General features: G+C 49.1%; 1 protein-coding gene across 3 annotated transcripts in view; it reads right to left on the reverse strand.

Moving 5' to 3' along the window:
- Window positions 1-8,179: 8,179 nt before the first annotated feature.
- The window catches only part of CREBBP (CREB binding protein), a 154,184-nt gene continuing 147,281 nt past the window's right edge, over window positions 8,180-15,082 (reverse strand). For 2 of the 3 annotated variants that reach the window (XM_003790832.3, XM_023513741.1), the window contains exons 29-31: window positions 13,359-13,520; window positions 12,790-13,071; window positions 8,180-11,494 (exon numbers count right to left, since the gene is read on the reverse strand). In XM_003790832.3, coding sequence (XP_003790880.1) covers window positions 9,350-11,494; window positions 12,790-13,071; window positions 13,359-13,520 — 2,589 coding nt within the window. In that variant the 3' untranslated portion in view covers window positions 8,180-9,349. The remainder of the gene's footprint in view (window positions 11,495-12,789; window positions 13,072-13,358; window positions 13,521-15,082) is intronic. The other variant, XM_023513742.1, reaches the window with a different exon arrangement.

Below are 15,082 nucleotides of genomic sequence, written 5' to 3' on the forward strand. Positions count from 1 at the left end.
ATTTGCAGTTTCTGCAGGTGTAGAGGCCCCTTGGTCAGAGTTCTCCTGTTTGTCCAGTGACGTCTGGGAAGAAAGGTCTTTGAGCAGATGCAAAGGCCAGCCAGCCATTGGGTGTTTTCCCTGAGTCTGGCTCTGAGGATGCCAAATCCTCCAGGCACAGCCCTGCAGCTGATGAAACACAAAGGATAGAAATATGCATTTTTTTTTTTTTTTTTTTTAGAGATAGGGTCTCACTTCGTCACCCTCAATAGAGTGCTGTAGCATCACAGCTCACAGCAACCTCCAGCTCTTGGGCTTAGGTGATTCTCTTGCCTCATCCTCCCAAAGAAATATGCATTTTAAGTCACTTGGGCAGGTGGCCCGGGGAGCAAGGAAAAGCAAGCATGACTTGGCTCCCTTTCTTATTTTCCTCACAGTAGGCATTTCCAAAAGTGAAATGTATGAAGGGACCTCTCCTTGCACCTCGCATCTCTTTCTTCTCTGTGACAATCAAATGGTCAGGGGAACTCTTTCCAGGTAATTTGGGGGTTACCCCATGGTAGGGGGCTGTTGGCTGCCTCCAGCACTTCTCAGCCTTGGCTTTGGCATATATCTTGTCCTGCTGCAGAGAGGGATGTCAGGGGGTGCCATGCTCTTACTTGGGGAATTGAGGAAAGATTGGGAGATCAGGAGGGCAGAGGACAGAAGTTTACAATTTGGAATGAATGTGGTGAATGAAGCCAAAAAGTCACCTGGCCAACCTCTCTCTCCCTGCACCTATATCTATCATGAACATTCCAACTCAGACAGCTTTGAAGTCAAGGTGATGGTTCTTTTTTTTTTTTTCCTTTGGAGACAGAGCCTCAAGCTCTTCCCCTGGGTAGAGAGCAGTGGCATCGTAGCTCACAGCAACCTCCAACTCCTGGACTCAAGCGAGTCACCTGCCTTACCCTCCCCAGTAGCTGGGACCACAGGTGCCCGCCACAACGCCCGGCTATTTTTTGGTTGCAGCCACCATTGTTGTTTGGCAGGCCCGGGCTGGATTCAAACCCTCCACCTTAGGTGTATGTGGCTGGTGCCTTAGCCACTTGAGCCATAGGCGCTGAGCCAGTGGTTCTTGGTCACCCAAGGCCACACTACTCCAGGTATAGCTGAGGCTAGTAGTGTGGGCCTTGCAGGGTATAGCTTAGGAAGCACTCTGAGAAACACACCATGTCTCAGGAAAGAACGTGTACACCGCCTACACTGCAAAGCACTATGCAGTCATCAGCCCCTAGTGAAGAAACCTTTTCCTTCATATACTGGGTCTGCTCTGACTCCCCCATTGTCAAGTCCTAGCATCCTCTCACTCCTTCCTCCAATACCAGTCTCTCTCTCTCTCTTTTTTTTTTTTTGAAACAGAGTCTCACTATGTTGCCCTTGGTAGAGTGCCATGGCATCCCAGCTCCCAGCAACCTCCAACTCTTGGGCTTAAGCGATTTTCTTGCCTCAGTCAATGCCCAGCTATTTTTTGGTTGTAGTTGTTATTGTTGTTTGGCAGGCCTGGGCTGGGTTTGAACCTGCCAACTCAGGTGTATGTGGCTGGTGCCCTAACTGCTGAGCTACAAGCACTGAGCCTTTTTTCTTTTCTTTTCTTTTCTTTTTTTTTTTTTTGTAGAGACAGAGTCTTACTTTATCACCCTCGGTAGAGTACCATGATGTCACACAGCTCACAGCAACCTCCAACTCCTGGGCTTAGGTGATCCTCTTGTCTCAGCTTCCCAAGTAGCTGGGACTACAGGCACCTGCCACAACACCTGGCTATTTTGTTGTTGCAGTTTGGCCGGGGCCAGGTTTGAACTCACCACCCTCCTCGGTGTATGGGGCCGGCATCCTATTCATTGAGCCACAGGCACCGCTTTTTCTTTTCTTTTTTTTTTTTTTAAGACAGAGTCTCACTGGGTTGCCCTGGGTAGAGTGTACAGGCATCATCATAGCTCACAGCAACCACAAACTCCTGGACGCAAGCAATCCTCCTGCCTCACCCCCCCCAAGTAACTGGGAATGTAGATGCCCTCACTATGCCTGGCTAATTTTTCTATTTTTAGTACATATGGGGTCTTGCTCTTTCTCAGCTGGCCTTGATCTCCTCAGCTCAGACAGTCCAGTGCCTTGGCCTCCAAAAGATCATACACAGATGTGAGCCACCGTGTCCAGTCCCAGTATCAGTCTCTATTCACCAAGTTCCTTGAGGGTGCTCATCAGTGCTCATTTAAAGCTCCACAGACAGTGGCAGTTTGCATCATGGGGGTTCCCAGAGTCACCCGTTCTGTAGGGAATCAGGCTTGTCCTGGGCCCACCCACGTTATTCATGCCATTTATGACCCTGACTGCCCTCTTCCCACTTGGGACCCCTTTTCCTCACCTAGGAAACCAAACTTGGATCTGACATGTCTCTCAAAAATCAGGAACACTGAGAATCAGCCTCCCATGAAGCTGTGAGGGCCCTCTGTGCTCCAGCCGTGGCCGCCTGTCAAATTCAAAGTCCTTTAACACAGCTCCTAGGTCTCTGACCCTTTCCCTGCCTCATCCTATCTTCTAGTTCTGGAAGTGTGGGGACAATGCCATTGGCTAGTCCCCAAGACTCTTGGAAACACTCTCTGACTCTCCTTCATCTGTGCCCTGTGAAGGACCTCCTGCTTCTCAGGGCCCTGAACCTGTGCCAGTGTCTAAGAAGGCATGGGTGGGGCCAAAGACAATGAGGAAGGGCCCTTGGCTTGGTCTGTGGGAGAAAAGGGGAGCCCCTGCACCATCCTGGCAGGTTATAGCTGGCCACTGCCGTTACCAGATTCTGTAGATTCTCTAGGGCCTCCAGACCCGGATCTCCACTCTGGCTGGAAATGTTCCCTAAGGATGTTTTCTCGATCATCCTTTATTCTGAATTTCGTGAGTACACCCATGCATGCTTTACTCAGCCCTCTTGCAGGCACTGGTGAGAGTGATCTAGAGTCAGCCATACTAGGAGCTTGGCGCTGTGGTTACTGGGGCTGCCTGGCATGAGAGCTGTCAGCGTTTCTTTTTCTCCAGTGCTAAAGCTAACCAGTGGGGACCAAATAGGACTTTGTAAGAACTTGGTTACCTTGGGCGGCACCTGTAGCTCAGTGGGTAGGGCGCTGGCCCCATATACCAAGGGTGGCAGATTCAAACCCAGCCCTGGCCAAACTGCAACAAAAAGATAGCCAGGCATTGTGGTGGGTGTCTGTAGTCCCAGCTATTCGAGAGGCTGAGGCAAGAGAATCGCCTAAGCCCAGGAGTTGGAGGTTGCTGTGAGCTATTATGCCATATCACTGTACTGAGGGTGATAAAGTGAGACTCTGTCTCAAAAAAAAAAAAAAAAACAAACCCAAAAGAATGATCTTCATTACCATTTACTGCATACATGCCATTGGAGGGTTGTAACACATTTTAAATTCTCCCACTAACCCCAAGGCACCCCCAAAGTGGGCTTAAGGTGAATTTGTGGAGTAAGGATGAGAGGTAGGGTGAGGAGTTCTCAAGGATAGAAGGCTCCTCTCAAGTTAAGGGGCTGGGCTCAGACCTGAGTGTTGTCTGCCCCTCACTACTCTGTGAACTTGGCCAAGCTACTTCAACACCTCTGCTTTTCCTTGGTGATTGATTATTATTATTTTTTTATTTTATTTTTAGAGACAGAGTCTCACTTTGTTGCCCTTAGTAGAGTGCTGTGACATCAAAGCTCACAGCAACCTCCAGCTCCTGGGCCTACGTGATTCTCTTGCCTCAGCCTCCTGAGCAGCTGGGACCACAGGCGCCTGCCACAATGCCCGGCTATTTTTTTTGTTGTTGCAGTTTGGCTGGGGCTGGGCTCCAACCTGGCCCCTCAGTATATGGGGCCGGCGCCCCACTCACTGAGTCACAGGCACTGCCCCATTGATTGGTTATTTATTTAGACAGAGTCTTACTTTGTTGTCCTGGGTAGAGTATTGTGGTGTCATAGCTCATAGCAACCTCAAATTCCTGGCTCAAGTGATCCTCTTGCCTTAGTCTCCCCCAAGTAGCTGGACTATAGGCGCTCGCCACAATTGCCCAGCTCTTTTTAAAGATAGAGTCTCACTCATGCTCAGGCAGGTCTGCAACTCCTGAGCTCAAGCAATCAGCTTGCCTGGGCCTCCTAGAGTGCTAGGGTTACAGGCGTGAGTCACTGTGCCCAGCCCAATGATGTGAATATGTTTAAACAGCACTTGTTATATACAACAGCAATTTTTCAATCTCTTCACTTTATTATCTACACAAGGACAGCATAATTTGGGAAACTCACTCAATGTTAAGGCCCAGCCTCCTGCTCCAGGCTACAGTGAACGTTGCTTCAATGGTTCTTATCCTGTCAAACTCAGAGGCCTTAAGCCCATGCTCTGTATAATCCAATCTCTCTTCCAAAGTCTCTTCCTAACCCCTTAAACATGTCTGCAATGCTTTCTTAAGGTGTTTTATAGGTGTCTACTCCCTTTGAATTTTGGGTTAGTGAATTAACTTGATATTTTGGTGTTATCATAGCCAAGATTCCTAGCAAATGCTCCATAAGATGATGTAAGCATGTCACAAGCACTGTTGTTTAGCTCAACTGTGAAACGTTCTCACCTAATCATCAAAGCATTAGATTTTTTGTTATCTTATAATCGAACTGTTTTTCTATCCTTTATTGCTACTTCATATGCACAAGTAATGCACATGAAACTGACATAGAACATCCTGTGAGGGAGCTATGTCTTTATGGTCTGAGATGAACAGACATTACACTCACTCTTATGGAGCTCCTGCACACCTGTTATAATACTGCATCCATAGGAACTACTTCCCAGCAGTGTCCTGTGTTGAAGTACTTCCTGGTAGCACAGTGGCTACCAATATGCAATCATCTCCTTAACAAAAGGCGTTCTGGGCTTGGTGCCTGTGGCTCAAGTGGCTAAGGCGCCAGCCACATATACCTAAGGTGGCAGGTTCGAATCCAGCCCAGGCCACCAAATGACGGCTGCAACCAAAAAAAATAGCCAGGAGTTGTGGCGGGCGCCTGTAGTCTCAGCTACTTGGGAGGCTGAGGCAAGAGAATAGCTTGAGCTGAAGTTTGAGGTTGCTGTGAGCTGTGGTGCCACGGCACTCTGCCCCGGGGGATAGCTTGAGGCTATGTCTCAAAAAAAAAAAAAAACCAAAAAAACAAAAAGAAAAGAAGTTCTGTGTTTAGCAGTGGCTTATTTTGCCATCCAATGCTAAAAGCATGTTTTGGTTCAAATGATATCTTTGGTTCCATGTTACAAGTAATCAAACGAAATAGGCTATAGCTCAGTGGTCAGGACTCTGGCCATGTACACTGAGGTAGGTGGGTTTGAACCTGGCTGGGGCCTGCTAAATAACAACGACAACTGCAACAACAGCCAGACATTTGTGGTGGGTGCCTGTAGTCTCAGCTACTTGGGAGGCTGAGGCAAGAGAATCACTTAAGCCTAAGAATTTGAGGTTGCTGTGAGCTGTGACTCTGACTCAAAAAAACAAAGGAAATAGCCAGATTGGGCCATAGTAAGACTCTATCTTTACAAAAATAATTTTTTTTAAGTTAGCCAAGGCCAGGCGTGGTGGCTCACACCTGTAATCCTAGTGCTCTGGGAAGCTGAGGTAGGTGGATTGCTAGCCTGAGCCAGAGCAAGACCTCATCTCTAAAAATAGCCGTGTTGTGGTGGGCGCCTGTAGTCCCAGCTACTTGGGAGGCTGAGGCAAGAGAATAGCTTGAGCTGAAGTTTGAGGTTGCTGTGAGCTGTGATGCTATGGCACTCTACCAGGGACAAAAGTGACTCTGTCTCAAAGGAAAAAAAAAATTATCCAGGTATGGTGGGCAACTGTAGTCCCAGCTACTTGAGAGGCTGAGGCAGGAGGACAGCTTGAGCCTAGGGGTTCAAGGCTGCAGTGAACTGTAAGTGAACCACTGCAACCTAGCCTGAGTGACAGAGCAAAACTTTGTTTCAAAAAAACAAACAAAAAATACCAAAAAGGCCGGGCACGGTGGCTCATGGCTATAACCCTAGTATTCTGGGAGGCAGAGGTGGGTGAATTACTTGAGGTCAGGAGTTTGAGACCAACCTGAGTAAGACTTGAGACCCTATCTCTACTAAAAACTGAAAACTAGCTGGGCATAGTGGCAGGTGCCTCTAGTCCCAGCTACTCGGGAGGCTGACACAAAAGGATCACTTAAGTCCAAGAGTTTGAGGTTACTATGAGCTGCACCAGGGCATTCTAACCTAGGCAATAGAGACTGTCTCAGGAAAAAAAAAAATTGAGGAAAAAAATCCCTAAAAGAACAATTGGACTGTACAGGAGAAGAAAACAAAAAACACCAAAAATCCCAACAGAAAAGAAGAAAGTTACATGTTTTCAGTGTGAGATCTTAGAAGCAGCAACAGCATCAGGTTATCCAGAGGTATCTCATCCTATTTAACATGCTAGAATTTCAAATAGAACCAAACACATGCTCAGTTGAGACCAAAACACAACTGAGCATCTTCTAATGACTAGCTGCTGAACTAACTCTAAGTCATTAGCCAGTTTGAACCATTTTTGAATCCAAGCAGTTTTACCAGCTTTTATTATAAACACCAGCACATTTCAAGTTTCCTCTTTTTGATCACAAATATAGGATTTTTTTCTTCTCCTCTTAAGTATACAGCATGAGACACAGCGTTGGGGCTTTCCAGCTTTCTTACAGAAATTTCCCTAGGACAAGCTTAAGGTTAGTATCCACAGATGATGCCCTTGGCCACAGCCTTTGATATCTGGATCGCCCAAGACAGTTGCACAGGATGCAAACTCCCAAGAAGGTAAGGTTGGTACATAAAAGTTTTGAATTCCAGGATAAACTGAAAAAGATGCCCCTTACTGCCCCCCAATAAAATGCTGTACATCCAGGAAAATGCCGCTTTCTGTGGGCTTGCAGCCCTCCTCCAGGGTTCCAAAGGGCCTCTTGTTTGAACACATGGCTTAAGGTTTCCCCAATGGTAGACAATGTGAATTCTGAAGAGGGCAGTGAATGTGCAAGAATGCAGCAAACCTAACAAGGATAACAGATCTTTCCTTTGAGGAAGTAGTAAAGATGGGGGTTGGTGGGTGCTAGATGGTCTTTTTCTTACCTGGTTTAATTAAGCTTTGGTTCTATGTTATAGCGATCAAAAGAAATAAATAGCCTGGGCCAAAGTGAGACCCCATCTCTACAAAAAAATTCTTTTAAAAAATTAGCCAGGTATCTTGAGTTTAAAACTCAAGATTCAAAACTGCTAAAATTAGACTGTACCCTTCCAATTTCTTAGGAAGTTTCCCTCAGATTTAGATCCCCAAATCAAGAATTCAAGTATTTTAAAAATACCTCTGTGAACATAAGGGCCCAAAGGGAGGTATTTGGGCCATGATTTCTAAATTTACCACCACAACCCCTTCACCTCCCCAACCCCATCTAGACCACCCTTTGGTTGGAAGACTAGGGAGACAGTCCCCTGGGGGGCCAGCAGATTGGAGGATTAACTTCAGGTCTCCCATGATGGGCCTTTTCTCAGAAGTGAGCCGTAACAGTTTTTGTAGACTTGTCTCACGCATTCAATCCGGGGACCTGGAATTGGACCTCAAGGGGTAGTGGTGAAACTATGTGGGTGAGTACTAAAGTCCCTTGAAGGGGGGGGATTTTCTTGCTACATAAAGGACACGCAGTCAGCACTCCAGAGCCTGTCTGCCACTCTGCAGTCTCCAGGCTGGTACTTGCCTGTATCTTCTCATGGAGGGAAGGCCCTGGTGTCAGGCCATGCAGGATGTTTGGGGGGGGGCGGGGTAAGGAAGCACTTTGAGACTCTGATGCATCCTTTGCATCAATTCTGGGATTTGTGTATAGGGAGTGGGGGCTGCCTGGAAAAACTTTAAGAAGCCCTCCCTACGCAGGGGTAGCTATGACAGGGAGGGAGCAGGCAGGAAGCAAAGTGCTTTTTCAGACCAACTGTGTCACTAACTGTGAGAATGACATTCACCTGTGAGCATCCAATGTGTAGGGCCAGTGCTGAACTGCCTGCCTCAGTCCTCTGTTCCACCTGGGACACATTCCCCAGCTGCCACCCATGTCACCACCATGACCACAGCCCCAGCTTCTCCTCTATGAGTAAACAACCAGAATCATGTCTTACAAAGAACAGACTCCAAAAATATATATAAATAAATAAAAACCTTAAACATTCTTACAGGGATCTTAAAGAACAGAATACATGTTAAAAACTTCAGTAATTTATATCAATTTTAAGCGGTACTTTATATACAATGGGAAAAAAACACATGCATAGTCCAAATACAATGTTGAAAACAGCATTTTCATAACAAAAAAACCCCGAACACTAAGTGTTAATACCATGTACATGAATTCAAGAAGGACCACCCTTTTTGTCTGTTGCACACAGTTTATTTAACAATATGATATAAGAAATGAGTTGGTACTTTACCATTCTATACAGTGATTGAATCTTCTCGAATTTTCTTATTTATAGTAATTATAGCGCTTGCATGATTTACACTAGAATTGCTTTTCCTCATTTCAAGTTTCACGTAGAAGAAAAGAAAAGAATGCTCTTCTCTATTAACATCAGCATGGTCTAAAAGAGTGATCATCCCTATTTTTTGTCTAAAACCAGTTTTATCAGAGAAACAAAGCAACAATTTCTACATCTGCAAGACAAGAGTTTGGCTTAAGCCAATATGTATAGATAGATGTGTGTGGGTGTGTGTACGTGTGTGTGCACGCCAGAGTCAATTCCTATCGTCCAGGGGTAATACTTGGAGACGCCCACAGAGTTCACTATAGAAAAAAAATCTTCCCGAAACATCAGAAAGTTATCGGGATACATTATAAGCTTGCATTATTTCAGGAATCAGTTTTTGAATATTATTTTTCTTCTCACTTTTAAACATAAATGTTTAAAGTCTTGAAAATACAAATAAAAAATATGAATATAATGAACTTGTTTTTCCCATTAAAAAAAGGCATGAGTCACCAGCAATGACGACAAAAAGAATCCAAACAAACCCCCCTCCCCCCAAACAAAAACAAAACAGAAAGAAAAAAAAACAAAAAAAAAAAAAAAAGAGAGAGAGAGAGAGAGAGAGAGAGACCAGATATTTAAATCAACTGGTTTTTAACAAAAAAATATATTCTTTGTATTGTTTCTTTAAACATCAATCTACCCTTCCACGGCTTGGAAGTAGCAGTTCCATCTAGGAATAAAAAGAACCTAGATGCCTGGATTTTCAGTACAAAAGGTCCAAGAACATGAAAGGGGAAAAAAATGATGCTCTCATAATGCTACAAGCCCTCCACAAACTTCTCTAACGTGTCTCCTGTGGTGTCCCCGACCAAGGATAGTTCACTGGACAGTGCACTCCTGCTGGGGGTGTTCAGCTGAGGGAGCATTGCACTCTGTTCGGGGTTCCCCAAGTGTCCCTGATCTATGGAGCTGGCCATGGTGACTGCGAGTCCGGGGTGAGGGGAACCAGTCTGGGGTGAGACATGGTGTGGTGAAGGCTGGGGCTGTATCCGTGGTGATGGGCTGGAATGTGGAGGCTGGGACTGGGGCCGTGGAGACTGGACAGGGGCTGGAGACCGCACCTGGTTACTAAGGGATGTGGCGATCTGTTGGCCAGGGAGGTGCGAGGCCTGTGGCTGTCCTGAGAGCATGTGCTGCTGGGGACTCCTGGGGTTCGGCTGGCCTGGGGACCCGATTTGCTGCTTCATCTGCTGCTGCTGCAGAATCCGCTGCTGCAGGGCCTGCTGGATGTTGGGGGTGCTGTCTGCCCCCAGTCCTGGCTGCCCCATCTGGCTGAGCTGTCCCATCTGAGCTGCCATCTGACCCATGGAGCTGCCCTGGATAGGGAGATGCTGTTGCATCCGCTGAGGCTGCATGGCTGGTGGGTAGCCTCCAGGTCCTTGAGGCTGCTGGAACTGGCTATGCCCGGCCATGCCCCCAGCCATGCCAGCACTCCCTTGCTGCTGCTGCTGCTGCTGCTGCTGTTGCTGCTGCTGCTGTTGCTGCAGCAGCTGCCTCCTTAGCATTTCTCGGTATTGTGGATTCATACTTGCCATGTTGGGGTTGTGTCCTGGGTTCATTATGTTCAGGGCCTGGCCCTGGGGGTTCAGGCCTCCCATCGCCTGCTGTTGTGGAGGCACACCGGGCCGCGGTACGCCGGCTGGCATCGCGTTCAGGTTCTGCAGGCTGGGCTGTTGGTGCATGCCAGGCTGGGATTGGAGGCCAGGCTGAGGCTGGAGGCTGGGCTGGGGCTGCATGCCAGGCTGGTTAGCCACGTACTTGGCTGTGCGTTGTTTGATGAAAGCTGCCATTAGCTGTGGGTTTGACTTGAGAATGTTCAGCACCTGCTGCTGCTGCTGAGGGGAGCTGGGCGACTTCAGGGTCCGCAGCAGGTCTTGCAGAGCACTGGGTGAGATGCTTCTGGGTGGCTGCACGCTGGGCATCCGGGGCCCAGCCACGGCCGCCTGACCCTGCATGGACATAACAGGCCTGGGTATGCCTGGCATTGGCTGCTGCTGGGGGATGGGTGCCTGCTGCCACTGCCCGGGGGGCATGCTGGGCATGACAGGCCCGCTCACCTGGGTGGGTCGTGGCACATTCAGGCCCACAGGGGCCATCTGGCCTGGGGTCCCCATGCCTGTGCGCCCTGGGGGCATGCCATTGTTGATGTTCACTCGGTATAGGTGCTGCTGCTGCTGGGCCTCACGCTCAATCTGCCGGGCTGCTTCCACTGCTGCAGGTGGGGGCTGGGCAGGGGGTGGGGGTGCTGGCACCTGGCTGGTAGGCTTCCCTGTAGACACTGTCGTGGGGGGCTGAGTCCGGGCCACGCTAGGAAAGCCGGCTGGTGACATGCTCACAGGTGAAGGCTGGGGCTGGGCAGGGGGCTGCGGCGTTTGGGGCGTGCTGGGCTGCTGCGTGGGGGTCCCGGGTGGTGCTGAGGTAGGAGAAGGCAAACTCTGCTGAGGCACATTGCGGGTGTTCATGGTGGCCATCCGCCGGCGCATGAGCTGGGCTTGCTGCAGGCGGTGCTGGATCTGTTGCTGGCGGAGCTTGTGTTTGATGTTGAGGCAGAAGGGCACAGGGCATTTGTTCTCTTGGCAGTGTTTGGCGTGGTAGCAGCACAGGGCAATGAGCTGCTTGCACACCGGGCAGCCCCCGTTGGTTTTGCGCTTACAGCCCTTGGTGTGCTGCACGACCCGCTTCATCTTCTGACAGGATGGCAGCGAGCAGTTGGCGTTGCGACACTGGCATGCATGCACCAGGGACTGGATGCAGCGCTGGATGCTCAGCCGCCGCGACTCCTGGGGGCTCTTGGACTGAGGCTCGCCCTGGCTGCTGCCCTCATCATCCAGGCCCAGCCCCCACTTCACCATCTTATGGGCATGGCTCTTCGTGTTGTAGCAGTTGATGCAGAGGTCGTAGTCCTACAAACAGGGGACAGGCATAAGCATGGGCCCACATGACCAGACAAATTGGCCACCCTTCTCACACTGGGTCTGGGATAGGATAACAGGTGGCCAATGTGTCACCCCCCCAAGTCACCTTCACCCCTGGGGCTCATAAGGCTCCTAAGACAACCTGATCTGTGCCCTGAGACCCTCCTGACTTGCCAGCTCCTGGACTTGGTGTCTGCCTGAGGCTCAAAGAGTGTTACCAGCCCCTTCCTTCTTGGCATCCTCTGCTCTGGGAATTGCCATGGTCCCAACCTATGCTCAGAATGAGGAGCCCAACAGTGAAAGGATGAGAGACCCTGTGGCCATTTCCTCCTAAACACTGCCAGGGCTTTGAAATGCCTTTCCCTTAAGGAGATGGCTGCGGGCCAGCCAGACTGCCAAATGCTCACTCCCCAGTGTAGAAGCCCAAGCTTCTGAAAATTGCCTGTCCCTAGAAAGTGAGAAAATGGAGCACTCAATCTAAAGAAGGGAACCCTAAGACCAGGTTCAATAACTGTGTTTCACATTAAAGACATGAAAATCCCAGCATGAAGAAATTAGCAAGAGGACACAGGAGGCTGGGTGAAGCTGGAAAAATAGAAGAGAGGCATTTAAACGTGGGAAAAGAAAAAAAGCCCTTGCACTGCTCTCCCCACACAGATTAAAGCTGCTTCAATCTGGTAGGTGACTTCAGACCATTCTGAGAGGAAGGAGGTGACAGTGGGGAGGACAGTGTCTATAAATGTCTATAGAAAAGGAGGCAGAGGGCCTAGCACAGCCTGGCTCAGACCATAGGAAGGACAGCTTATGCCATTTCACAGTGGAGCCAAACTTCTGCAGAGGGAGCTAGCTAGTGGGCATGACTGGGTCCATCAGAAAAAAGCAAGGAGGGGTTCCAGACCACTGAACATAGGAGCCCAACTTGCTAACAGGGCAGAGGGCATCCTAACTCTTCAGTAGGGTTGGAAACAGAGGCAAGAAGGGGGGGGGCGGGGGGCAAACAGGTCAGAATTCCCAAAAGAAGCCAAGTTCCCTGAGCACTGTTTCCATGCCTGCCCCTGCTCCAGGAGACCCTCCCTGGACTGCAGGCCTGTGGCTGTGCCTGATGTGAAGCAGGTGTTAATGAAACACAGAGAAGAAGACAGCAAAGCCTTCAGCCTTGTGACTATCTCCTTGTCCTGGAGGAGTAGCTGCCAACACTGACAAGCAGACGCCAACTCCAGCATTAACTCCAAGGGACGCCTTCAAAGAAGCCAGCACTGGCTGCTGGGGTTAGCGGGGCCTACCTCGCACACTGTGCAGTGCCAGCGCGTCTCCACATGGTGTTTGCATTCATTGCAGGTATAGACGAAGCGGTCCTGGCCCTGGGTGTGCAGCTCCACCAGCATACACAGAGTGGACCACTTGGAGCGGCGCAAGGAGGAGAACTCCCAGTGCTTGTCTCTAGCAAGGGTGAGGAAGGCATCGCGCCCATCCATGAGGTCGCAGCTGAGCAGGGGGTCAGGGTCAATGATGGGGGGCAGGGTGTTGATGACGGGCCCCGCGTGTAGATGGATCACAAAGAAAACCTGTAGGAGAGGAGTGACTATAGCTCCACAGAAAGGTGGAAGGCACCCCAATGGCAAGCTTGGCACAGGGCCACCCAGCTTGTGTGGCTGACCTGACATCAGTCTGAGGGCCCCAGCTCCCTGGGACTGAACAGTACTACCAACATGGCACATGACATTGCCAGGGCCAGCCCTCCCTCCCACTGCACAACTGCACAAGAAGCACAGGCCTGACAGCCACACGTCTTCCCATCCTCCTATGGGCCCTGACAATGGCAAGACCTTCTGGGGGTCACCCACGCCTCTACCTCTTTGTGCTTCTCCATGGTGGCATAGAGCTTCTGGGACAGGTCATTTGACACATTGGGCATGCTGGGCTTCTTCTTGTTGGCTCGGCTGATGCTGCTTTTATTCTTATTGGTTTTCTTATTGTTCTTTTTCTTGGCATTCTTGCTGTCACCCTGACTGCCCTGCAACAACATGCAACAATGTCAGACAAAGCCAGCTTCCTTTCTAGGCCAGGCATTAAGGTCCAGTTCCCAGGCCAGGGGGGCTACAGGAAGCTCAACCCAAGGCAGGTGACCACTGGGTAGACCAGCACGCAGTCATACTCGGGCTGCAGATGCACTGCTGCCTGTAGAAGCAGAGTCCATCCTCGGCTAGGCCAGTGCCACTTTCGATTCTGTACTATGTTACCTTTTGAGGGAAGAACATACTAGGAAGGCCAGTTTAGAAACTAATGAACAAGGACATGTGGAAGCCACTGGAGGTTGTATGTCACACCTCACGTCAGTAGTGGCTTTTCTGCTTGAGAAAGGCTCTGCACAGCCAGTGTGTAGTCTGGGAAAATTGCTAATGGAGTTAACCACGCTAGTAGGACCAGGGACTCCAGGAGCCCTGCCACACTCACTCAAGGCCCACTCCAGGGCAGGCCCTCCCAACCAGCACTTCAGTTCAAGAGGGTCTTGTTCCTTAGTCCAAATGCTCCTCCTCTGGAAAGAACTCAGACTTGTTATTTGTTTAGATTTCAAGGTGGAAAAGTTAAACCGGATCTGGTCCAGAGAACTTCATTTTTTTTTTTCTGAGACGAAGTCTCAAGCTGTTGCCCTAGGTAGAATGCCGTGGTGTCAGCTCACAGTAACCTCAAACTCTTGGGTTTAGGTGATTCCCTTGCCTCAGCTCCCAAGGAGCTGGGACTACAGGCACCCGCCACAACACCTGGTTATTTTTTTGGTGGAATTGTCATTGTTGTTTAGCTGACCTAGGCTGGGTTTGAACTTGCCAGCTTCAGTGTACGTGGCTGGCACCGTAACCACTGTGCTACGGAAGCCGAGCAGGAACTTCATTTTTAACAAGAAGAGAGAGAGAGATTCTGGATGCACAAAAGGAAATGGCAGTTCAGGGGAGGCACCTGACCACACTCAGGAACCTGGGCCACTGTTCCCAATGAGAAGAACCCGAGGAGGCATGACTGAATGTGATGTGGGATCATGAGTGAGATTCTGGGACAGAAAATGGACAGCAGAGAAAAACAGAGGAAATCTGAACAAAGTGTGTACTTTAGTTAATAATAAAGTATCAATACTGGATCATTAATTACAACAAATATAAAATGTTAGTAATAGGAGAAAATGAGCCCTGGAGCATACTGAAGAACCCCCTCTGCTTAGTTTTTCTATAAGCCTTAAAACTTCAAAAGAATAAAATCTATTTTAATTTTTTTTTTTTAAAGAAACAGAGTATCTCTTGCTGTCACCCAGGCTGAAGTATAGTGGCATGGTCATAGCTCACTGAAGCCTCCAACTCCCGGGCTCAAACAATCCTTTTGCCTCAACCTCTCAAGTAGCTGGGACTAGGTGTGCACCACCACACTCAGCTGATTTTTAAAATTCTTTGTAGAGACAGGGGCTTGCTACCTTGCCCAGGCTGGTCTTGAATTTCTGGCCTGAAGTGATCCTCCTACCTTGGCCTCTTGAAGTTTTGGGATTATAGAACTAAGTCTTCATACCTGGCCAAGTTTTTTTTTTTTTTT

The sequence above is a fragment of the Otolemur garnettii genome, unplaced genomic scaffold (assembly GCF_000181295.1).
Source record: "Otolemur garnettii isolate 467f Iridium unplaced genomic scaffold, OtoGar3 scaffold00044, whole genome shotgun sequence".
Classification (NCBI taxonomy): domain Eukaryota; kingdom Metazoa; phylum Chordata; class Mammalia; order Primates; family Galagidae; genus Otolemur; species Otolemur garnettii.